General features: G+C 37.6%; 2 protein-coding genes across 2 annotated transcripts in view; one reads left to right on the plus strand and one right to left on the minus strand.

The window, feature by feature from the left end:
• The window catches only part of LOC149081100 (glutamate-gated chloride channel-like), a 166797-nt gene that overhangs the window by 21236 nt on the left and 118975 nt on the right, over positions 1-26586 (plus strand). The window lies entirely within an intron of this gene.
• On the minus strand, positions 1342-3288 carry LOC149081101 (uncharacterized). Its single transcript, XM_089238289.1, has one exon. It carries the CDS (start codon positions 3286-3288, stop codon positions 1342-1344), a length of 1947 nt encoding a protein of 648 aa, XP_089094415.1.

Raw genomic sequence — 26586 nt, forward strand, 5'->3', positions numbered from 1 at the left:
TGTCCGACCTCCAACCCACGGAAAGGAATACAGACACCAACACCAAACATGGCCCAGCTCTGAGGCAGATTACCCAGCGGCTGGGACATGCTGGAAAAACTATCTTGATGTTCGGGCCCGGCAGGCATCCCCGGCCCGTAAGCCACAGGACCCAATCCCGCCGAGGCCCCCCATCGCCCCCGACTCCTGGCAATTACACCCCCAAAGTCCCCGGAAACCCCCGCCAAGGAGCCCGGGCGAATCGCCCGCAAGAGGCCAACAAAAACATCTCGAGCCATCCGCCATCATCACTGTACTCTGTCCCCAACCATCAGCCAATCTGCAACACCAACTTCACTCATCTTGTCTTTTGTTGGAAGGGTTTTTTCATAGGTCCGAATCTGCAAATAGAACATGAAAAACAGGATACATGTACAAATTCAGGTCCAATGAACTATAAATATGTAAGTGGGAATTATCGATATTGATCAATTGCTGGTGTTAATAATATCACAAGACTGAAGGAGCCGGGGGGGGACTTTTCATTGCCAGTTAGAGACATGTTTAGATTTGGTTATTATAGTCCTAATGATGAGATAAAGTCCGAAGAAATTACAAAGTTCACTTGAACATACAAAGTTCAGCTGCGCACTAGTGGATTCACCGGTGGTATACATTGGAACACATGAATATATTGATGAATAACAAAAATTATGGCGTTTCATAGCAGTTGAGAAAGTATATAAAATGTGCTTATAAGCAGGTGTCCGGGTACAACGTCAGAGTTTTTATAACAGATGGGCTGTGGGAATGATCTAGACAAACAGCGATGCCACGAAACGTAAGATATATAGCGTACATGATGATATTATGTAAGCATTAAATAGTATATAACATGCATAGTAAATATACATGAAATGAGATAAAATTTAATTATGCTTACAGGACAACATCTGCAAACTACGCATGATTCAATAATAAAAATTTAGTGAACAATTCAATCAAAAAAAAAAATTAAAATTCAATCGACAATGCAAGTAATAATAAAATTCAATCAAAATTCAATCACAATCAATAATTCAATCAAAAATAAAATTCAATCAATAATTCAATCAAAAAAAAAAAATTCAATCAATAATTCAATCAATAATTCAATCAACAATTGCGCTCAGCCCATCAAAGCAGAGCAGAAAAATTCAAACAGGATATTATTAAACATTGAATCTGAAGTAGATACTTTGGATACAAAAAATATATATGAACATGGAAAGAATACATATTGGCATCACTGACAATGATAAATTTCATTAAAATATCACTATACATATTTTATAGCACATGGGGTTAGGAAAGACGTCGCAATTATGGTACATAGTCTGAGTCCGAATCAGAGTCCAAGGGATCTTCTCTGTCTTGATATGCCATAGGTCTCGGGAAGATGTATAACTCTTGATTATTTTCCATAAAGTTGATAAGATTTTTAATCTTATTATAACTGCCAGGATTTTGGAAGACCTTCAACTTCCAAGACTGTGTATCAGCAACAGGGATTTGTAAGTGGAAGTCTTTGGTGAACGGGCAGGCTGTAGAGTAGTGGATGACCGTGCCCTCCCCGCCACATTTGCATTTCTCAGTCTGTCGATGAAATCTCGCCAGATATGCTGGGAAAGGACCATGTTCGGAAAAGAATATAACCATTTCCCTGGTCCATTTCCTATATCTGTATCTTGCTGTGGGGAGGAGAGCATATATTTTCCTGCCAACTTTGCGTTCTGTCTGCCATCGATTTTGCCACTTCTGCATCATTTCCTCAGATAAGATGTTCTTTGCCCATGACTTAGGGAAGAGCAGCGAAAAGTCAGACGTCACTCTTGCAGTCGCAGCTTTTGCAAGTTGGTCTGCCTGTTCATTCCCATATGTTCCTGCATGAGCTTTCACCCAATTGAGACTGATTTGAGGATTGGCACACAGAACCTTTCTGATTTGCCTAGCGATGATGTGTTGAGACAGGGGATCCCTGATTGAGTGGAGTGATGAAAGTGAATCTGTGAAGATAGATGTTCTCTTCTGGAGTTCTTCCGCTTTCTTAATAGCCATAAGTAAAGCAAAAAGTTCGGCTTGGAATACTGTGTTATTGGTATTCAATTTACAAGACCATCTGTAGAAGATGTCATCTTTCTGAAGGATAGTAAAAGCTGCTGCAACTCCATTTTCCGTCTTTGAACCATCGGTATAGATGTCGAAATAGGGTTTTTTAAACAGTTCAGTGTCAGTCGGATCTGCAGACATTTGTCTATCATCAGGATATTCTGCCGGGTGTCTCGTCCATCCGGTGATTTTCCTTTGGATTTGAGTGTGACTGATGTGAGTTGCATCTTGTAGTTGGATATTGCGTTTGTTCCGAAGTGCCCCCATTTTAGCTTCGTACTCCACGATATATCTTAGTGGAGGCAGACCAGCCAAGATTTGCAGGGCGTTTGTTGGTGATGTCGAGTAAGCTTTGAGGATGTACAATAAGCAACCACGTTGGATAGAATCAAGACGTCTACCCTGTTCCTCCGTTAATGTGATACCCCAGGCTGGGGCACCATATGCGATGATCCTCTCAGCCACTGTCATATATAGGATTCTTCGCATTGACGTGGTAATGCCCCATTCCTTTCCAGTAGAGCACCATAATCTTGGCATGAGGGCATTAATTTTGGTCGAAATTGTAGCGATATGGCTGTACCAATTCAGTTGGTCATCAAATGTCACCCCGAGAATCTTAATATTAGATCGTTTCTTAATGAAATTGTCGCCAATTTTTACCGATGGTGGTCTTTTGGAAGAGAGCCATAAAAAGTTGGTTTTATCCATTGCGATGCTGAGTCCGTGTTGGTCTAACCAATGATGGATTTCATTTAGCACATATGTGGCTAGTCTACCTGTGCCTTCTACTGTAGGGCCCGAGGCTATTACCGTAATGTCATCTGCGTAGGCCTGAACCCTGACATTCTTCGGCCACCTCTTAAGGAGGAGATCATTAAGGAATAAGTTCCAAAGTAGTGGCCCGGAACACGATCCTTGAGGACATCCCCTTGCCATTCTATGTCGAACTGTTCCTAATGGTGTCCGCATCTGTACCACCCTGTGTTGGAGCATGCTTATCAGAATATTGGCTAGATTAGATGGTATAGGCAGATTAAGCAACTTTTCCCTGATAATATTATGATTGATGTGATCGAAAGCCCCCTGGATGTCCAGGGTAATTATTATGACGTTATGTTTTTTAATTCTTTGATTTTTGATCTCAGTGACAATGTCCATGAGAGCTTGTTCTGCCGAACTCCCATGGCGAAATCCATATTGAAGGGGGCTGATGACATTAGATTTTTCCAAGAAGAAGATAACTCTCTGGCAAATGACTTTTTCGAACAATTTACCCAGTGTTGATAACAAATGTATGGGTCTATATGATTTAGTTGATGTTGGATCTTTGTCTTTTTTGAGGAAGAAGAGGACATTGCTAATCTTGAAATGTCGTGGAAAATGTTCAAGTTGAAAGCATTTATTAAATAATGCGGAGAACACCTCGGGAAAGCTTTGCAGTAGAGCTTGAAGGGTTACATTATTAATTGCGTCTTCGCCAGGAGCTTTTTTCTTATTTAAATGACTTGAAATGTACCACAGTTCTTGGCGTGAGATTTTCTTATTATCCGGCTCGTGAGACACCAAGCTAGCCGTTGAAAAGTTTATTTGATAATTGGTTGGATAGTTAGCCTCAGGGAAAAATTCTTGAAGTTGCTTTTGGGCTTGTTCTAGGACAGTCAAATTCTCGTCTGTATCAGTTTGGAAAAAAAGTTGTGGGGACAGAGAAGATTGTTTCACCGTTGCTTTGTAAAATATACCGTACGGATTTGTAGCTGAGTTACACAATTCCGTGGTGGTAGGATGCTCGTCTATCACCGTGAAGGCTGCTGTCACGGTCCTGGGATCGAACCCGTGGGAGGATATACTGTAGATAAGATATTTTCCCTAACGAACTTGAGGCGAGATCACCAATAGACAGCGTCTTCGTTTCCAACCCATCTCATTAATGGCAGTAAATTGCGATATGGCCAGAGTTGGTGTTTGGTGAAGTAGTAGATCTCACATTCATGAGGCCCTCCTCATCTGCAGTTGGGGCGTCCGAGTCGGCCCATGTGTTAAGACAGTACTGAGTTGCAACGTCATGAAACAAAGCATAAAAATGGGTAACAAAACTCACGATAATTTTTTTAACGAGTCGAGGTTCTTGGGGAGGGGGGGGGGAGGGTCTTCAATCATGCTCCGCGGGCTACACGTGGTCCTCGCCGACGGATGGCCCGCCGACGGATACGCTGGCATACTGTATAGTTACAAAATCACACAATCTTTAAGAAATGTTTAAAAAAATACTCTCCACAATAACTTTTGGAAAACACTTTGAAACGGATGAAAGATATAATTTCAGAATTAGGGAGAAATTATTTCAGAATTATTGCAAGAAAAATAGTAGTGGAGTTTATGAGAGAAATTATTCCATAATTTTTTAAACAATTCCATAATTAGTGGAAGCAATTATTTTACAACTCATTAGGATTCATAATTAATGAAAAATATCTCCAGAATGATTGAAAAAAATATTTTCATATTTAATGAAAAAATAATTACAGAATCTCAATGAAAATTCATATTTAATAAAAAAAATCCAGAACTAAGGAAAATTTTAATTCATTGCAAAAAATAATTTCAAAATTCATGGAAATTCACATTTAATCAAAAAATAATTTCAGAATTTGTAAAAGTGTATATTTAATCAAAAAATAATCTCAGGATATAAATACAATTTTCAGTAATATAAGTAACTAGCTATAATACCCTGCGCTGCCCGGGTTTTCTTCAATTACTGAGAGGATTGAAAAAGTGACAAACCATTATAAAGGAATATAAACTATTATACATAATACTGGCAACATCAAAGAAATGGCAAACCATTGTAAAGGCATATACATGTGTGAAACGCGTTGCTAGGGAATCATGGTACATAAAGTAAGATTTTGAAAGTGATTGTTGAGGCCGACAAACCATTGTTGCCCGTTTCGGGTATTTGCCCTACTCTGACTAACTTTTAAAGTAGCCTATCGTTCAAGTCGGGTCCTATTTGGTATATATGCAAAATTTGGCGAGGATAGATCTGAAATTGTAGATTTGTATAGAGAACATACACACACACAAACAGAAAATCAATTTTATACATATAGATTTAGTGTGCGTAATAATAGGGTATAGGTAATAATGTGCGTGGAAGACACTGACAAGTATTAGAAACGCAAAGAAGACGTGGGTAATCCTAGAAATACGTGAAATACGTGCGTAATTTCTAGAAAGACTTAGAAAGAAAATTTTCCTTCCCTTTGAAATGCACAGTAGGCACCAGTATTCCTGGGTATGTCAGTAATACGCTAGTACACCAAGGTTAGTATACTTAATAGTTTTTATAGGAAGAGTGCATAGTCGATATACCTGTGAATGCGTCAGAAGCTCGCGTGCACCTCACAGGAACGCTTAAAAAGCTCACAGACCTGAGCAAAATATTCTTCAATCGAGAAGGGTTTATCCGATAGACACCATAATAAAGCCAACAAATATATTTTTATCGTTTGCTTGACCACTCAGAAGTGGGGAGAGAACTTCAAAAAACTCCATCACCCAAACAGAAACAAACTCATTACGAGATTCCTCCTTCGAAACAATAAAAATACAACTTCCTGGTCAATATCGCAATGAAAGGAAGACCCAACTTTAGTTTCCAAATTGGATCCATCGAAAGAGACAAATCAACAAACTTTTGTCCACAAAATTCGGAAGTGGGTTTTTGAAAACACCGTAGCTTTTCACAAATAGACGCAACACACTCGAAAACTTTCTTTCTATGGGAGCTAAGAGTCCTCAAAAACTTTCTCGAAAATTTGAGAACAGTTAATATGAATGAAGACCATCATCATCATTTTCTTCTTCACTTAGGATGAATAAATACTTCATCTACCCACTAATGAATAGGTTTATTACAAATGGATGAGAAAATTCTAATCCCTCTATCTATTTTAGTCCCTCTATCAATAATTGCTTCATCGTGAAACTTTGTATAGTAATGCTATTATTAAAGAACTATTTATTTACGTGACCGAAAGATTTTCTCTTCCATCCGACTCATCCTAGAAATGCGAAGAAGACATGCATAATATTAGAAATGCGAAAAATACATGCATAATATTAGAAATGCGAAGAAGACATGCATAATATTAGAAATGCGAAGATGACATGCTAATCCTATAAATGTGAAGACGTGCATAATATTAGAAATGCGAAGATGACATGCTAATCCTATAAATGTGAAGACGTGCATAATATTAGAAATGCGAAGAAGACATGCTAATCCTATAAATGTGAAGACATGCTAATCCTATAAATGTGAAGACATGCTAATCCTATAAATGTGAAGACATGCTAATCCTATAAATGTGAAGACATGCTAATCCTATAAATGTGAAGACATGCTAATCCTATAAATGTGAAGACATGCTAATCCTATAAATGTGAAGACATGCTAATCCTATAAATGTGAAGACATGCTAATCCTATAAATGTGAAGACATGCTAATCCTATAAATGTGAAGACATGCTAATCCTATAAATGTGAAGACATGCTAATCCTATAAATGTGAAGACATGCATAATATTAGAAATGCGAAGAAGACATGCATAATATTAGAAATGCGAAGAAGACATGCATAATATTAGAAATGCGAAGAAGACATGCATAATATTAGAAATGCGAAGAAGACATGCATAATATTAGAAATGCGAAAAATACATGCATAATATTAGAAATGCGAAGAAGACATGCACAATATTAGAAATGCGAAAAATACATGCATAATATTAGAAATGCGAAGAAGACATGCATAATATTAGAAATGTGAAGAAGACATGGATAATATTAAAAATAAGTGCAATACATGGAAGACATTAGTAATCCTAAAAATAAGTGCAATACATGGAAGACATTAGTAATCCTAAAAATAAGTGCAATACATGTACAATATTAGAAATACGAAGACATGCGTAATCTTGAAGCGAAAAAAAAACCCATGCAAATTCAGACATACATCCTAGAAATACGTGGAAGGCATGCGTGATCCTGGAAATGCTCAGAAAAAAAAAAATCTACTTAGCTCTTGAAACGGTATTTCTGGGTATGCTTAGCAGGAATACATAGTCTAATGCTCCTTTAAATGCGTCAGAAGTTCCAGAAACACCCCAGAAACGCGTGAAAAGCGTTCTAAAAAGTATTCATCAATGAAAATCCAATGGACACTATAATATATAAATCCAACAGATATATATTTTTATCATTTGCTGGACGAAGTGGCACTTCAAAAAAAAACTCCATCATCCATAGGGAAACAAACTCATTACGAGATTTCTCTCTTCCGAACCAATAAAAATACCACTTCCCGGTCAATAACGGAATGAAAGGAAGACCCAACTTCAGTTTCCGAATTGGATCCATCGAAAGAGACAAATCAACAAACTTTTGTCCACAAAATTCGGAAGTGGGGGTGTTTCAAAACACTGGGGCTTTTCACAAATAGACGCAATACACTTGAAAACTCTCTATGGGCTGTTGAAAATCCTTCAAAAACTTCATCGAAAATTCGAGAATAGTGTTGAATATCATCATCCTCTTCTTCTTCTTCACTCGGGATAAATAAATACTTCATCTCGACGCCGGTGAAAAGGTTTAGTGTACAAGGGATGGGGAAAATTTTAATTTCAAATTATTTTGCCTCTTTTCCATCAATATTCATTAGCATTGATTTACGGAGATTCAAACGAACAGAAACTTCTATATAAGTAATGTTATTAGACGCATATAACCATTTATTTGTGCGGCGGAAAAGATTCCCTTTCATCCCTTTGTCTCTATTTAATGCTTTTGGAGTGATGGTGGCGCCATCGAGTTAATGAAAGAAAACTAATTACTCGAAATTATCAGTTTAATGTCTCCATATTTTTCAGCCTTTGTTTTCGAGTGTTTCACGATCGCGCTCATTATTTTTGTTATTGTGATCGTTTAGGGTGGGTATAACTTATATATGACGTTTGTTAACTCAATACTTAGTTCTTTTGTATCGATTATATTGATTAATTAATTTAATAATTGCATTTCATGTAGATGATTTTATGTATTTAATTATCGGGTTTTGATGAATTTTTAATATCTGTTTTCAACAGACGTTTCGTATTTATCCGTTGAAATTTTCGTGATTCTTTTGGTCATTTTATGACGGCCATACGCAAAAAACGAAGGTTGACTGGATTTCCTACTCTTCGATGCGAACTCGGATTCGAATCGGTTGGAGTCATCGTTAGCCCGTTATTTGCGAGCACTGAAGAAAATTACGTAACCTGACGCTTTCACACGATCCTTACATTACCTGAAAATTCAGGCATTTGCCTTTTTCAATTCAAAAATATAGAAGACAGATGGCAGCACCAGTAGAATACGGTAATGATTCGCATGATTCTGTCAACATAATTACTAGATCGCCGCCCATAGAATACCCTCATAGCCACCTAAGCGAGGCACTAAAGTGAGCACCAGTTTCCCAAGAGAAAACGAGTGCAAGTTACGTTTTTCAAAATGAAAATTTCCCGTTTTTCTCGTACGTACGGACAAAATAATGTGAAGACCTGGGAAATGAGACAAAATCTTTATTAATAGGCCGTTTGATATAGGCTGTCATTACCATCGACATGGTACTTCTCCCGACACCAACACGGGTGGCCTTCAACAATCATGCCTCTTTCGAAATTTGTGAGGAAAGCCATAACGAAGTTTTAATGCCCCAATATACTATTTCGCATCCGTCTAGTCTTATCAATGCTACGACTAGACTGATTGTGTGCACATTCTCGCCGGCTAGTTAGCACTCTTCCACACTAGAGGGCGGGAGTATACGACAGGTTCCCTCGAGTGTTGTCTCATTTCACAGGTGTTAGGTGTTAATTTTATTTTGTCCAACACCTGTATATATACATAAGAGATATGACATTATAATGGGAAGGCGATTCAATGATCAGAGTGGAATAACAACACTTAGAGTGGATCAACAATGATTAACGCGAGTTCAACAATTCGGTGACCAGAGTGGTTAACATATCATTGATCAGACTGGATGTGATCAAAGTGGTTAACAAATCATTGATCAGACTGGATGTGATCAAAGTGGTTAACAAATCATTGATCAGACTGGATGTGATCAAAGTGGTTAACAAATCATTGATCAGACTGGATGTGATCAAAGTGGTTAACAAAACCGGTGATTGAAGTGGAATAACGATGAATAGAATGGGATAAAAATAAAGTGATCAATACCTACGCGTGTGCACGTGTTGTATAATCTTAAATATAGCTATGCATCAAACAAACTTTGAAATACGACACGAATTAAAATTTTGGTGGTAGTAAAAGGAAAAAAAAAAAGATGAGGAAAGAGTCTTATGTATAGTCAGCGGACACACAGACATGCTAAACACTTTCCAGAGCAAGTACCGCCCGACTTCTCGGCAGACATTCCAACAGTTTCGGACGTAACATTACCGAAGTGGAATTGTTTTGAGACAAAATTTTCCTTGAGAGAAACTTCTACACGACGACAAGAATTTCGTCCCTTTCCACTTCGAGACATGCATTCACACACACACACATTATATAGAGTATAAGTCGCGTGTTGCCTTCTCCTCGACTCGTTAAAAGTCGACTCCACCACCACCGAAATATTTTCCATAAGCACGCAACTTTCCGACATTAATATCAGGAGGGCGTTTCAGACACAGAAAAGGGATGAATAACTAATAACGCCGCGGCACATTCTCTGCATGAGATTCATCTTCAGCATTCGAATCACGCCAGTTGCGTATTAAATTCTGTGTTTTTATTCTCACCATTATCATTCTTGGCTTCTTTTTTTTTTAGGAAAAAAAAACAGTTGTTTTTTTTTTCCAATCTTCTACGGTAAAAACGTGAGCATTTAAAGTTTCGTCGAACATATACTGAAACTGCTCAACGAAGCAATTTTTATTGAATGGACGGATGCCAAAGTAAGGAGGGGAGAGAAAAAAAAATGAATAATAAATAAAATATATAAAATAAAACGTCCTTAACAACGAGAAATGAGAAGAATAAAAAAGAAAATGTCGGCATCCTGTGTACGGGAAATGCCCGAGAGGACAATAACGGGAACTTCTACCTGCACTGGGGCTATGAAAACTTAAATATATATTATTTATTTTCCTTTTTTTTGAGCATAAACACGCATTTTTCATTTCGTCTCTTATTTTATTCCTCGCTATTAGTCTCCCGAACACAAGGACGGTTAATACGTCAGAAACATCTGCAATAAATTTCTGTTTTGCGTTGGATGGCAAGTTTTGCAACGGAAGGCATTGCATTTTTTTTTTACGGATATAAACGTTTATTTTTGTTCTGCGTATAGCGTTGTGTGTGTGTGTGTTTTATTATAACCGAGTAAAGCTAACTTATGTAGATGGGATTTGTATTTGATTTTTTTTTTTGTCAGTCATCACTGGCGTAGGAATCCATAGATGAATATTGCATGTGTAAGAAACACAGTTTATTGCATTTGAATGCATTCTTTTCTTGCGTAATGCACGTACGAATTTTTTTTTATAGTACGGGTCATGATGAATAGTTTGGTATCGCATCATTGTTTCCTTATATAACGTAACTTATGATGCTTGCACCATATGTTAACCAAACTCTAAAGCTGAGAATTTTGCATTACTCTCTCCACAATGCATGGGGATTTCAATAATTATTCCGTAAGAATTTATTGGAATTCTTTGTAGTTTTATAATTAACTAGCTATAATACCCGGCGCAGCCCGGGTTTCTTCAATGAGGCTTTTTTGGATCACGTGATATCTCCCTCTTTCTTTGACGGACATGCAAACCGTGTCAAAGTTAACCAATATGGCGACTTCCTGCGCCACTCACGAAAGAAACAAATCTAGATTTAAAGAAACGTAAAAATAAATATATATTTTTTCTTGTTTTTCGATTCCCCCTTTGAACTTCAAGTTATCCATCTCTGCCTGTTTCTGCTTCAAAAAATGCTTAATTAAAGCTGTGGAATTTTTTCGATGTACTTTTTACGGGCCCGTAATTAATTTTAAAACAACCTAAACTATATGAACTGATGCAGTTCAATATTAAAAGGCAATACGGAGACATTAATTTTCATGCTTGAGAAGATGTAAATATCGTAAATCTCTAAGCGAACTCAATATTTCAAAAAAAAAAAAAATCGAGAATTCAATACAATTTTTAAAATTATGGATGTGACAGAAAATCCCACCAAATTTCCGCATTTCTACAGTAAAATCCGCAATTTTAACACTGATTTCTATGAGGATCACCCTTTTCCTGACCCTCAAAGCGATGCTGATGATGATTATGACGTCTATTCAAAAAGCCTCATTACTGAGAGTATATTGAAAATGTGGCAAACCATTATAAAGACATAAATTATTATTCATATAGTAACAGGATTAGAGAAGTAACAAACCATTGTAAAGGCATATACACGTCTGAAACGCATTGCTAGGGAACCACGGTAACCAAAGTAAACGTTCCGAAAGTGATTGTTGAGGCCCGAAAACCATTGTTGCCCGACAGTTTTTTGCCCGTTTGAGGTATTTGCCCTGCTCTGACGAAATTTTAACGTAACCTATCGTTCAAGTCGGGTCCCATTTGGTATATATATATGCAAAATTCCACGTACAATACATCTCTACAATCTCATTTGAAATTAAGTTTGGGATGCCTCATTTCTCTCTTCTTCTTTCTCAGACGAGATCCCGTGCATAAGCTCTTTCTGTGACGCGCGATGGAGATTTATCAACTCGCCTGTGGATATGGCCATGTTCTTCTAGTTGTTCTTGAATGAGGGGCTCATGAACCTCCCGTGTCATAGTTTTCTCCAACGACACAATCTCTCCTTGTTCATGCGCTCAAAATCACGTTCAATAATGCAATCAGACTCAGTTTTTCCAAGCAGAATTAAAAAAATGCTTTAAGCGCACATACGCGTCGTTATGATGCTATATTTAGTTTCATATCGTAAGCAGTAACATTCGTACGGGAGTTCATTTTTTCGAGTTAGGCACGCTGACCGGAGACTGTAGGGAAGAATATTACCCTCAATTTCACAGCACGTGTGTGGACGGAAGCGAAAAACCATCAGCTCAGTTGCGACAACGTGAAATAAATAAGCGGAGTTCAAAATTTTTGCTCGTAATGCGAATCATCGCTCGTTAATCGAATCAAAATTTGTTCAAAAATTTTGTCGTTAAAAAAATTGCTCGTTAAGCGAAGCTCCACTGTATATGTATCGAAGAATACCATTTGAATTGGGCTCAATGGTGCTGAGACCGGAATAACAATTTAGTGATCGGAATGGAATAGCAATAGTTAGTGCGATAATAATTCGATGATAAAGTCGAATAACAATGATTGTGTAATGGGATAACGATTCGGTGATCGGAGTGAAATAATAACAATTAGAGTATAACAGTAATTCAGTGATCAAAGCAGAACAGCAATGATTAAAGTGGAGTAACAATCCGTCGATCAGAGTAAAATAACAATTCTCACAGTGAGATAACAAAGATGTGTGGGTTGATAATTTAATAATCAAAGTTGAATAGTAATGATTATAGTATGATGACAATGTGGCAATCAGAGTAAAACAACAGTGATTAGAGTGGGATAAAAATATTAGTGATCAGGGTGAAATAACTGTGTTCAGAACTGTGTTCAGAATGGGGGAGATAACAATCATTGGAGTAGTATGCCAATTGAATGATCAGAGTTTAATTAACACTGATTAACGTAGGATAAAACTGGAATAACAATGATTAGAGTGGATAACAATGATTAAGAGTGACGACTAATGATTAAAAAGGGGTAACAATGGTTAAAGTGGGGGTAAACAATGGGAAAAGCAATGATTAGATCAAGATAACAATGATTAGAGTGGGCTGAAAATTCGGTGATCAGAGTAGAAAAACAATTCAGTGGTCACAATCGGATTTGAGCAGTCAGAGTAGAACAACGATGATCGGAGAATAATAAGATCAGGGTGGGAGATAGCAATGATCGAAATGGGATAAGCAACACCAGAAGAGAATGAAAGTGATCGAATAAGTAAAGCGATGAATCGAGTAGTGATCAGATTGCAATAAGAGCGCTCGGAATAGGATAAAAATGTTAAGAGAAAGATGTATACATAATCCCGTTTTAACGAATACCTTTACAGCGAAAATCTCGTTTTAACGAACATTTTTCGAATTCCACAGATACCTTTACATAGGAACAATGCAAATTCTGGAATTCCTCTATAACAAAATTCCGTTATAACGAAGTGATTTCTCCGGTCTCTTGGAGCTCGTTGTAAAGGGATTCGACTGTATTACATCGGTTATGATACATGTACCGTATGTGAACTAGAACACGCAAGTTAAATTGCGCGAAACTTGTGAATTTATCATCATCATAATTATTTCATATCTCAGAATGTGCGTGGATTCTCATAACAATTGCGTGCGCGTATAAGGAAAAATATTAAACTTCTTTTAATTTTATATTTAATTATAATGGGGAAAAGAATGAGAACGGAGAAGAATCCAAAAAAATTTATTTACATACAAATATAATAGCATTGAACAGAGAATTTCCAATATGTATGCATGGGAGAATGCAAATCGAATTTTTACACAAATCGGAAATTTTGAATTCAACATCTATGAGAACATCTCCTGAACGTATGGAGCCATTGAAAATTCGAAGTTATTCACATTTATTTTTAAATATTTCCATATATTCTTATATAGATTGTTTCAGAAAATATTTTATAACTTTAGAGCGAGAGTAAGAAGTTTTTTCCTCAGCTCAATACATCCCATTGGAAAGAGACATTTGTTTTTTTTTGGATGTTAATCTGGATAATACACACCATTAAGGACTGTGTGCGGCATATTTTCCTTTGTCGGGTGCGGCTGCACTGGTTCCCCGCGCTTTGAGGTGTGATCAATGAGTGACCTTTGAGTGTGTCCGCAAAGTTGGGTGTCAGTTAATAGATAAATATACAGGGAAATAATGCGCATTCGTGTGTGCTCAGTTGAACGGGACAACAACTTTACCGCGTACCAAGTCTGGTCGTATCGCCTTACGACAATTTAGCACGAATCGAGTCGGAAATGAAGGCGCCATCTATTGGTGGTCGCCTCAGGTATGGGAAAGAACTTATCTATACCATCTACGTCTTGGCGTATAAACCCAATACGTGGGCGGACGCTTGATGCCGGCCGATATCTTGCGAGGAACAATGTACTCTGAACACTCGTGAACTCTATGAGCTGGATTCCAATTTACAATTCATAGCCTCTATGGCAGTCAAGTGGTCACAGTGATGGACTCGCATCGCGAGGTACCAGGTTCAAGGCCCACCTCCACAGTGGTGGTTGGCTTCCTAAGTTTCCGAACTTCAAGGCACGAATGCGAGTCGATCTCCCTGTTAAAAAGTCTCGTCACGGAGAGCAACAGGCCTACAGCGGTAAAATCTTCAATCATAATCACTTCACTCATGGTTAGAGAAATTGATGCTGGATGGCAGAACACTCACATAACAAACATTCCACAGAAACAAACTTTACGCTGGTTTCACAACACGGACATGCACATTCCAACGTGTACCATGTCGTCAGAGGTTCCGCAGAGGAATGTGAAGGAGGTACATGCGTGGTTTACTAGTAATACACAGTTCATGCTGATTCCTTGACATGTGACCCCTCTCAGGGGGCACCCTAAAAAACTGATACAGACTCTGCTACAGCTTCTTCTCCCATATTGTTTGCCCACGTGGACCCCCTTCAAGTTGCTGATATAATTTTGGACTAAGCCGTACGGCTCTGTGATATTTTATGTACACTGGTGTAAGAAATTAAGAGAATTTGCAGACTTGGTCGATTATCTCTAGAACTACTGTACCGATTTTAATGAAATTTGATATGTACATACACTGATACAATACAAAACAAATAACCATTCAATAACTGTAATACACACGCATGATGGTGCGTAACACTCGTTGGAGTTGGAAGGTATGAAACAGCGGTTGCAGAATAAACAAAAAAATGGGTTAATAGGGGGGGGGGGGTATGGTCCCCTCTTACAGATATACAGGTGTCGCAGCGTGATTTCATACTTGAAATAATTTCCTGTGGCAATTGGCCCCACTCGTTCAGCAACGCTGTTTTCATTCCCTGGATGGTTCCCGGAGGAGGTTGCGAGTTGCAATTGCCCTCCCCAAAGCGTCCCAGACATGCTCTATAGGGTTAAGGTCTGGAGATCATGCTGGCCAATCCATCCGGCGAATATCCTCACTCTCTAGAAAATCGTCGAGCAGAAGAGCTCTATGTGGCCTCGCGTTATCGTCCATTAAAGTGAACTCAGGGCCAACTGCACCCCTGAAAAGACGATCATAGGGCTCCAAGACCTCATCCCTATACCTCACACCAGTCACAATGCCTCTTTCAAAGACATGGAGAGGTATGCGACCATCCAACATGATGCCTGCCCAGACCATTAAACCTCCCCCGCCATAATGGTCGATTTCGCGGACATTGGAGGGTAGGTAGCGGATCCCTGGTTCTCTCCATATGAACGTACGGCGAGAATCGTTGCTTAGGCTGAACCGGGACTCATCAGTGTTACAATTTGAAATTAACCGATTGCTGCAAAATAACACCAAGAAATTCGCCGAGGTGTGCTAGCGAATGAAATGCGTCTTAACTTACGCGCGCTTATAAAGCCTGTTTCTTTACTGGGTCCGCCTACACACACGTGTGCGCTTACGTATTTGACGTACAAGATTTGCATTTTTGTCTAGAAGCAGTGGTTTTACATTCAGTTCAGTTCTTTTCATGAAATTCAATAAAATATGCAAATTCTCTTAATTTATTTCACCAGTGTATGTAGTTTAATATTCATTCTGTTACTTTTTTTCTCTCACTTTTCTTTGCTATCAATTTCTTCTCTCCCGTTCCTTTGATTAACAGGCTGGACTACCGAGTTGAGTTTTTTCCGGAACGACCGCGCCCTCGGGGGTATTACGCTTACATCGCTAATATGACAGAGCCTGGTCGTGCTCTGTTTGTTTAGTTCAGTTCAATCTTACCACTGGAAACTGTGGAAACCACGAGACATCAGAGCTTTGTCGCAAGAAGCAACATAAGCACTTCGGTTCTATGGGGACCCGAGAATCTCCGGCAAAACCAAAATTTATTGATGTGTCGAATACGATTACGTATAGTGCATCGTAATTAAAATTATGTACATCGAAGAATCAAATCAATCAAGTGAAAGCCAAAGTGCAAAGGGCGGCACCGATAATAAGCAATTATACAGGAGGATTCAGAAAAGATGGGGAAAAATTTTAAGAGGCGATAGTACACACCAATACAAACAATTGTTATCAAATAATGCACGGTCCAACACGAAACGCAAACGTTGAAACTGCATTCCTGTTGAAATTCATCCGGAGAAAAAGAACACCGTGCATACAAATGTAACCTGGGGGAGAAGAAGAAACCGTATGAAAATCTACGTCACAGTAAATAAAAGGGGCAGACTCAGTATTACTAAAGTGCGCCATTATCCCGTACGTTACAACTGTTACAACGGTTTCACGCTGGAATAAGTTTACAAGGCGTCTTTTACTCACTGTGACGAAGATTTGCATACTGTTTCTTCTTCTTCGTTTTCCCCAGGTTACATTTGCATGAAAGTTCGGATTTGCGGACTTTTGATGACGGGGGGGGGGGGGGGTTGAAGGTTGCTTACGTCATCAACCACCCCCTTTTTGAAGATATGAAATATCATCAGCTGCAGACGAAATTTTGCTGACGGGGGGGGGGGGAAGGGGGGTCAGTGTTTTGCTGACTTTTGCTAACAAGGGAGGGAGGGGGACAAAAATGGCTGAAAATCTGCTTACGTAATACTTGAGTGGACCCTTTACTGTAATATGTGAACACTTTCAACATTATTTACTGGAATTTTGTGCGTAGCGAATTGTGTTCATGTCATTATTGTTATAAATCTTTGGTGAAACACTTCTAATGACCCGTATTGTGTAACAAAAATACTTTGAAAATAAAGGACGAGGCAATGTTTTCCAGGATTAGTTTCCACCCTCGTTATCTGCCATACATACCCCTCTTATTTGCTCCGAAAGTGTATGTATACTTGTAGTACATACTGAACGAGGTACGTTTCCAGTTACTCCATTAGTTGAAGTGCATTTACCCGGGAGTGGAATTGGTTGAGTTTCTGTTGACCGCTTCTAACGTCATCTTCAAGGGTCGGGTGGGAAGGAAACCTTTTGGTCAAGGTTTCTGTTTCGACTTCTCTTTCGCCATTCTGTACTTGAACTGTATTCTATTTTTGATGGGAAAAAAGAAGTACAACGAAAAGCATTCTTATTCTGCTTGTTGGTATTGTTTGCCTAGCAAGTGTAAAGACATACGGACATCGCGGATCACGAACAGACAAGCAAGAGTTGCTGAAGAAATAAATACATAAGAAATGTTGTACACCCCACATTATCTTCTATTTTTTCAAGACATAACTATACTACTGGTTGCGTTATAATTCGACTTTAGTAAATGCTATACACCAGTGGTTGAAGAGCCCGCGGCCCGATTTTATTGATTTCGTGACTGGAAGGCCCAACCATACACACGACTAATGGGAAATAAATGGGTAAAAATGAATCAATGAAGCACTCAGGGGCCCTGGTGTTACTGATGCCAGGACCCGGTGAATGAGAAATACACACTGTTGTACACCATACTATCTTCTATTTTTTCAAGAAATGAATGCGACTGGTTGCACTGTAATTCAACTTCGGCATTGTTGTAAAAGTTGAGTTGCTGAAGAAAATAGTAAATTTCATACAATCTTTTTTTCTGTCAAGACATAAATACGACTAGATGCATTGTAATACGACTTCGGCATTGTTGTAAAATTCATTGTTAAGGATTTCCTGAAATTGGTACTTCTTAGGCTACAATGGAATTTTATCGAAGTTGTAAAGTCAAAATATTTTCAACTAATTCTTGACACTGAATTTTTAAATTGCGAAAATTCCTTTCCTCTCATTCCTTTTACTTCCTCTCATTCCTGTATTAAGTTTTACTTCAAAAATGATTGCATCGATATGGTATTTGTGATGTTAGGAGAGGTAGGGAACAATGATGAGAGAGTTGAATAATAATCACCAATAACAAGACGAAAGTGCTCAGAGGGCTCAATGTAGTAAGGATAAGAGAATCAAAGAGTGGGATAACAATGAGGTAAAACAGGGGTGGCCAACTTATTTGTATTCGAGGGTCAACAGAGCCGCAGCGTCGCAGGTCGCATATTCCGACGTGTAAGTGGGACAATGTTCGGTGATTAGAGTGGAAATAACAATGCTCAAAATGAGATAACGATGCTCAGAATGGGATAACGAGGGGAGTGAAATTCAGCGATCAGAGTGAAATAATAATGGTGTTAGTGGAATAACAATTCAATGAGCAGAGTGAAATACAATGATTGGATTGAGATAACAATTCGGTGATCAAAATGGAATAGTAATGATTTTAGCGGGATAGTAAAACTAAGAGTTGGATAACAATTCGGTGATCAAACTAAAGTAAAAATGATTGAATTGGGGTAATAATTCCGTGTTCGCAGAGTGTAATAATAATCATCGGAGTGGAATGAAAATTCAGTCATCATAGTGGGATGCGAGCAATAAAAGTGGAAAAACAATGCCGGAAAGATGAATAAGAGTGATCAGAGCAGCATTAAAATGATTAGGATGGAAAAAAAATGATCTGAGCGGGAGAATAATGATCAGAAGAGGACGAAAGTGAAAAAAAAGGTAAAGCAATGCATCATGTAGGATAAAAGTGATTAGAGTGCAATAGGAGAGACCAGAATATTATAGTAAAGAGAGATAACAGTGGAATAACAATGAATTGTCGGATAGTAATGATAAAAAACTATAAGAGTGATCAGTAATCACAGTCAGATAATGTACCAGTGACCAGAGAAGTATAAAAGACTATTTTAGTACTAGTAAATAATCTATCAAGTGTTTACTTAGTTATCTTAAAACATAGCGATGTAGAGAGAAATGATCCGAGTTGGATATGGGAATGATAGGAAATATTCACGATGAATAAAAATGATAAGAACATAATAACAATGATCAGAATTATTAGGGTAATAAGTTTGGTCGTAGTCAGGATAAAATATAACCGTGTGAGGTAACAATGGTGAGAATAGGATAATAATACCTATAGCGGAATAACATTCTTGGCATTGTTATTCTTTACATATTATTAAGACAAAAGAGAAACAATAATGATCAGAATAGTATAAAAGTCATCGGGGTTTATACAACAAAATAAGTATATCGGAGAGCAATAATGTAATATAAATCGATACATATTTTCCGAAAATACTTTTCTTATACTCCGTAAAACAATATCTGTGATAAAATCATGGATTTGGAAATACATTTTTCCTATTGTTGCAGCATACTAGTATGTTGCTGACTATATTAAAGTGCAATTAAGTATTATATATAATGCTCTCTCTATCACTAACAGATTTTTCTGACGTTATCTTCGAATTCAAATAATTCGTTCACACACGACACAACTTCCATCTTGACGGCGAAACGCCGTCATATTTTATAAATATTGAAGCAGTTGAATTTCTTGATTCGTCTTAATTTGTCCTGGATTATCATATCAAACATTTAAAACAAATGGAAATGCTTCGAATTATTAGAGTAACAATAATTTCTGAAAGTTTCGTGTTAGAATATATCCAGCCTGAACATTGAAATCGCTAGGGAATAATCATCATAGCACTCCATAATCAAAGTGACAAGTAGTTAAACATTCATGAGTATACATAAAGATTATTCTTTTTTATCGTATTGGTAAACACAAGATGTTTGTGTATGAATATTTTGCGTGCTAATTTGTATAAACGTTTCATAACTTTATGGAATTGCAATTCAGTTCGTATTGACATCACACTTCCCTCAAACGACAGCAAATATTACGTCTAAATATTCAAGCTTTTCAGATGTAATTATTTCTTTCTTTCATAATAATGATTGTTCGATCGCATTAATTTGCAATATTCAACTGGTTTTTTTTCCTTCGCTTGTTTCGGAAACATTTAAATATCCCTTTTAAGAAGTATTGTTTCGAAATCGCAGATTCTGTAAGGATAAACCAAATATGTAGCCTAAATATTTCGGACGTTGTATTATCTTAAACTAGATACACAGCAGGTTCCGTGATGTCCCACTAAGTACTCAATAATCTAAATAAACTGAAATGTTGAAGAGATTACATGGAGGGGGCATGTGATCTCTTCAACATTATGCGATCTTAGATGTCAAGAGAAAACATGTTTTCAAACCAAATGCTCAATGGATTACGTGAACCAGATGCTTGTGCTTTGTTCACATTACCTCAAACCAAGTGTTCAACGATTCCGTAGAACTTGCTGTTTGTTCGTTTACATGTAAACCATTTGTTTTAAGAATGAAATTTTGTCAGTAGTTTAATTTTATGATGTACAGACTCACTAAGGAGAGGTTTTGCAAAATTCGATTCCTAAGGGGGTCATAAGGGGCATCAAAAGTTACATAGAGAAATCACGCCGAGCCAAAACCGCTGAAGTTTTATAAATATAAAATTAGGTCAGTAGTTTTATTTCATGACGTAAATACTCATTAAGAAAGGGTTTTTGGAAATTCGGCCCTATGGGGGTCATAAGGGGGTTCACAAAGGTTACAGAGAAAAATCACGCGACCAGAAACCACTCATGCACACGAGCTCTGAGGAGAGATCGAGATATTCGTTGCCTTTGTAGTCTAGTGGTCCAAGGCGCTCACCCGACAAGTGAGAGGACGCGGGATCGATTCCCCGCTAGGGCAGTTGAATTTTTCTCCTCTTTCCTAAAATTCATCTTCGCATCAGCCAGCTGCTTTTTAACCTTCGTATGGATAGCGGAGAGTGACACCATCCCGAATAGAGAAATTACGCCGAGCCAAAACTGCTGAAGATATATTTAAGAAATTCGCTCAGCAGTTTTATTTCATGACGTAAAAACAAACTAAGAAAGGGATTTTTGAAATTTTCGACCCGTAATGGGGGTTATAAAAGGGTTCAAAGGTTATATGGAGCAATCATGGCAAACCGAAACCGCGGAAGCTATAAATATGAAATTTGGCCAGTATTTTCATTTTGTAATGTAGAGACTCACTAAAAAGGGATTTTTCAATATTCAACACCTTGTGGGGGGGGGGGTTTAAAAGTTATATGATGCAAACATCGCTGAAGCTATAAGCATACAATTTAGTCAGTAGTTTTATTTTATGATCTAAAGAGGTTTGATCTAAAGAAAATTAAGGAAGGAATTTTCCAAATTTCAACCTCTAAGGGTGTCATGAGGTGATTCAAAGATCATACGGGGCAATCATTGCCTAGCTGAAACAACTGGAACTATGAATATGAAATTCGGTCAGTATAATATTTTATAATATAGATACACACTCTAAGACGAGATTTCTGGAAATTCAATCCCCAAGGGGGTTGATGAGGCGTTCATATGTTATATAGGGGAATCATCGCCGAGTAAATTTTCAGATTGACAAATCCGCGCGAGCGAAGCCGGGAGTAGCAGCTAGTGCACATATAAAATGATCCCAAACACGATTTGTTTTTGTAAGATTTTTAATGTATGCCCATAAACCAATTTCCCAAGAAATTTATATGATGAAGTGTTTCTAGGTTTCGGAAGATGACAATAAGAATCAAAAACCCCTTCACACGCAAATGTCACAAACTAACAGAATCATTCCTAAAGGTACTTTGAAGCTATTTATCCCAATTTCAACCTGGTACATTTGAAAAAATGAATAGCCTCCATTGCTTAAAAAGTTTTGCCTCTCGTTTTACTTAACATCCAACACGTAGAACCGACTTTAGGGTATGGAAACTCATACCCTAAATAAATCGGGAATGAAGTCGGTAAGCCGTTCTTAAAGCTCCCGGTGTTACTCATTCATTCATTCATTCGTGGGGCAAACAATAGCCAGAGCTTCCTCCAAAGTGTAAAATACCCGTTAAAATACATTTCATAAATGTAACGTTAAAGCTTTAATGGCTATGCTAATTTCTCTCCTCTCTGTAGCTATTGCTTTCCTCTCTCTATAACATATACATTCGTGTCTGTGTAGTTAAATATCAGTCCTTTGATCCTTCGTAGAAATTCCAGTCTGGAATTCGCCAGTTCCTCTATTCAATATCATGGTATTGAAATACCACTGGAGAGAAGAGTCTTTTGTATCTCTCGAATGAACTGGAAATCAAATTTTCTATAAATTTGAGAACCGATCGGAACTTGGAGTTTTGATAACAGTGACTAGATACTGATACCAACGTGTTGCAAACACTCTTCGTGAAAGCACATAACGTTTCTTCGAGAAAATCTTTCTATCACTTCGAACGGTGAACAAAGACGAGATCGCGACAGTTACTTAACGCAAATCAAAAGAGCCCATATTTGTGATTTTCCCACTTTATGAGATTCAGGCTTTTGAACGTAAATATTTTAAACAAAAAATGGTCTGAAGCTGATTTAGACTCGATCTCCGTGAGAAAAACCACATAACAAATTGTATCTGTGACATTAATGCCTTAAATTTGGGATTCCTCATTCAAATTTACTGTATATGTTCATCAGAAATAAACATGAAAAAAGAAGAGTAAACTCACATCCTCCTATATGTTGGAGTGGCAAAACCAGTTTTTCGTTCAAGGGACGTCTAATCTCGTTCACGTGATTTCGAATCAGAATGTTCGACGAATTACGCAACATGTTTTGTATTCAAACTTGTTCATTCATGTTTCGGTATTTTCCATTCAAAAGGGAACACAACAAATCGGTTGTCCTATTGGGGCGTTAAGGAATTTTTTTACTTAGTTTTTAAAAAAACAGCATACTTTCAGAAGCGCTTTTGAAAAGTTACATTCTACAGTAGAACCTCTCTATTACGGACACTCGTGGGACCAAAAATTTTGAGCGTTATGTATTGGATATGTAAATTACATTGCGTAATGTAAATTACATTGAGTCCCTTTGATGCGATTCAGAATAAAGTGTCCGTTACTGGAGGTGTGCACTAACAGGTATTTCCTTTATGGGAGGTTCCACTGTACAATGATCGTGTTTCTTATGTTACTCACAAGGGAATAAAGTAAGGGTACCTTCCTTGGTTAGGTGAAACCTTCTAGAATCAGCGGATGGCATAGAAATTTTCAATTTTTCTGGCTTAACGACGTCCGATTTCGATCAAAAGGCAACATTTTCACTGATTTTTTTTTCCTTTCAAAACGGAACATTTCTACAACATAAATGTAGTTAACTCCCTTTAACTCAGGCATGGATCTAAAGGACGTGAGAGATAGGAACGATTGCTGAATAATATGAAAAACAAAAAACAAAAAAATAGTCTGCCCCGTAAAGTACGAGACAATCCAAAGGAACTCAAACAAGTCACCCTTCGCGGCACATCGTCCGCCTGTTGGTTTATCTCCGACTTTTGTAAAGCAGTCCATTCCGGAGAAAAAAAAAGTTTCTTAACTTCTACTGTAAATTTAGTGATCGTGGAAATGTTCCCTTTTGAAAATAAGCTCCTCAATCATCGATTTAAAGCGAGGAGTTTCGTTCGCAGAAGTTTGAAAAGTCGTAAATATAACATTTCAAGGAATAAAAATAACACCGCTCCCCACAAAATACTCTCTCATTACTTTTCTCCAAGTTCGTATAAACAACAATTATTCTTACATCAAAAGGATTAGAGTTGTTCCATTATGAATCCATTTGCAGCAAAATTACACACACTGCTCAAAATTAAATTAGGCTCTTTTCAAAACTGATGTACGCGCATCAATTTTCACGATCTCTCACAACGCTTCTTATTCTCTTTATATTCCAAGGATTCCCAAGGGTCGTGACGGATCCCGTCTCGACAGGATTATATTCAGCTAAAAACTATTTTAAAAGACAATGCACAGCGTCTTCCCATTCTAGCGTTTCCTCAACCTTTCAACCAGTAAAATGTCTGAAATAGGGTTTAACGTTCCCCGGGTTTTCCCCTCAATCCCGGGAAAGCGAGAATTTCCAGGAATTCGGTTATCGTAAACATGATTATGGGAAATTTAAATAAATTTAAATAACAGATTAAAATAACAGATAAAGTATTAATATTAAAAGTTATTCATATTTAAAGTTTATTAACTACTGTAATATGTAATCAACAAAATTATGTGTTTAGTTAATTTTCAACCTTTTTTGACTCGCGGAGCCCTTTTTAGTGGAAAAATTCTATGGCGGAGCCCCGTATATAGGCCAATTTTTTAATTATTCATCAAAGTTGCTGAAGTATTTTTACTATTAAAAAATATTTATTATTATTTTTTTAAAATGTTACTTTTTTTTTAATTTTCCTCGAGCGGCCGCGGAGCCCCTGGAGACCGCACAAGGAACCCCAAGGGCTCCGCGGAGCACCGGTTGAGAACCGCTTCACTGATGGATTTCCAATAGCTTTTCTAGTAATAAAATACCATTTAGCAATGGGTGGGGTTAATAAATTATTATAATTAAATTATTATACACTACTACTGCTATTATTAACCGCACTTGCAACTCGTCCATATTCCTCTACGGAATTTCTAACGAACTGGTACGTGCCGGAATGCGCGCGTACGTGCAGTGAAGCTGGAGTGAAGTTTGTTTCTGTGTTATGCTTGTTGTGTGTGTAGTGCTGCCACCCGCCATCGATTTTTCTAACTATGAGTGAAGTGCAATGATTGGAGATTTTACCGTTGTAGGCCTGTCGCTCTCTGTGGTGAAACTTTTTAACGGGGAGATCGGAAAACGTCATCTATAGCTAGAGTAGTAGCTTTGTAATTAGTTATAGGAGGTGTTGGATCGGCTCGCATTTGCGCCTCGAAGTTGGGAACCACAGAAAGCAAACATCGAAACTATTACACTATAATATTCTGATTATTTAACAGAATTATCGCAGAATATTTTGCAATAAGGATGCAATTTTATAAAAAAAAATCTTTAGAAAATTTACTAAACTGCATATAAATCTAGTTTTTTTTTTGTTACAATCCTTCAACAAATTTGAGCTTTTATTTTCAAGTATATTTTTCATTTTTAAAAAAACAAAACAAAAAAACATTTCATTGAATAAGTTTCGAAACCAAGAGATTTGTCGTTGCAAAAAAGTCTTCACGTTCTGCATTTACAGCGATATTTCAGTAGTGGACTAGTCAACCCTTTAAGCGGTACAGCGCCAATCATTAACCCCCCCCCCCCCACTTCAAAACGCCTTACATTTTTTAATGGAGTATACTTTTCTCCGGTTTTCAGCAGGTGAAAACTAAACTAAGGGGGTATAAGGACAAGTGTTCTACGGAGAAATAAATTTTACGAAATATCTGGGCTTGTCAATGATAAAATAAGAAGCTTTCAAGGAGGCGAGATATCTCGTCAAAACCGCCTTAGAGGGTTAATAAATGAATTAAAATGAATCAAAAGAGAACCGAATCCAAGTGATCAGATTCCCACAGTCCAGCAAATAACTGGAATTTTTGTAACCATTTCAAAATGTCTGCGCTTGTTAATCTTGAAATAAGAGGCAAGGTAATTAGAATCCCAGTTTACCCTAATTTTCTTAATGAAATATGACCACCTGATCATTCGACTATTTCGTGAAATACATTTTTTTTTAACTGAGATTTTTTGCTCATCTTTATTTCCCCCACCCTTCAGCAATTTTAACAGTAATTAGCAAATTGCATTCAAAGTAATAAATTGCAATTTCGCCAAAAATTGCAACCACCTGTGCTATTCTGTCAGACCACGCACACACACACACACTAGTCCTCGGACCATATATATATAGTTTGAGAAACACACTTTTAAAATACATTATAAAGCAGACGTGCACAGGATGTGGCCCGCCAAGGGTTTCCATCCGGCCCCTGAAAGACGTTCCGGTAGAAAGTACCCGAAATAGAGTGTATATAAATGCACACATTACGATGAATACATACGCTGAACATATTTATTTCATAAATATACAGGATCCATATGAGATATTGCTCATTATCACCAACAAAAATTGTCGGATGCAAATAAAATAAAATTTTTCCCATTACACTCGCACCAAGTAGGGTAACATGAATTGTGAGTCATCCATTTGTGAAGAAATATCATTCCGTGGATTCCAAAAAAGTTTTGCAACCGGAGTAGGGCGTTTGAGGTATGGTGTCTGTTACCATATTGTTGAGCCCCCTTGAGTGAGAA

This window comes from Pholcus phalangioides, unplaced genomic scaffold (genome assembly GCF_987345545.1).
Source record: "Pholcus phalangioides strain wild (caught in Gottingen) unplaced genomic scaffold, Ppha-v1.0 ptg000010l_1, whole genome shotgun sequence".
Taxonomy (NCBI): domain Eukaryota; kingdom Metazoa; phylum Arthropoda; class Arachnida; order Araneae; family Pholcidae; genus Pholcus; species Pholcus phalangioides.

Bases quoted from the DNA above. Each gene is read 5' to 3' on its own strand.
- LOC149081101 (XM_089238289.1), bottom strand. From the start codon at position 3,288: ATGGACATTGTCACTGAGATCAAAAATCAAAGAATTAAAAAACATAAC.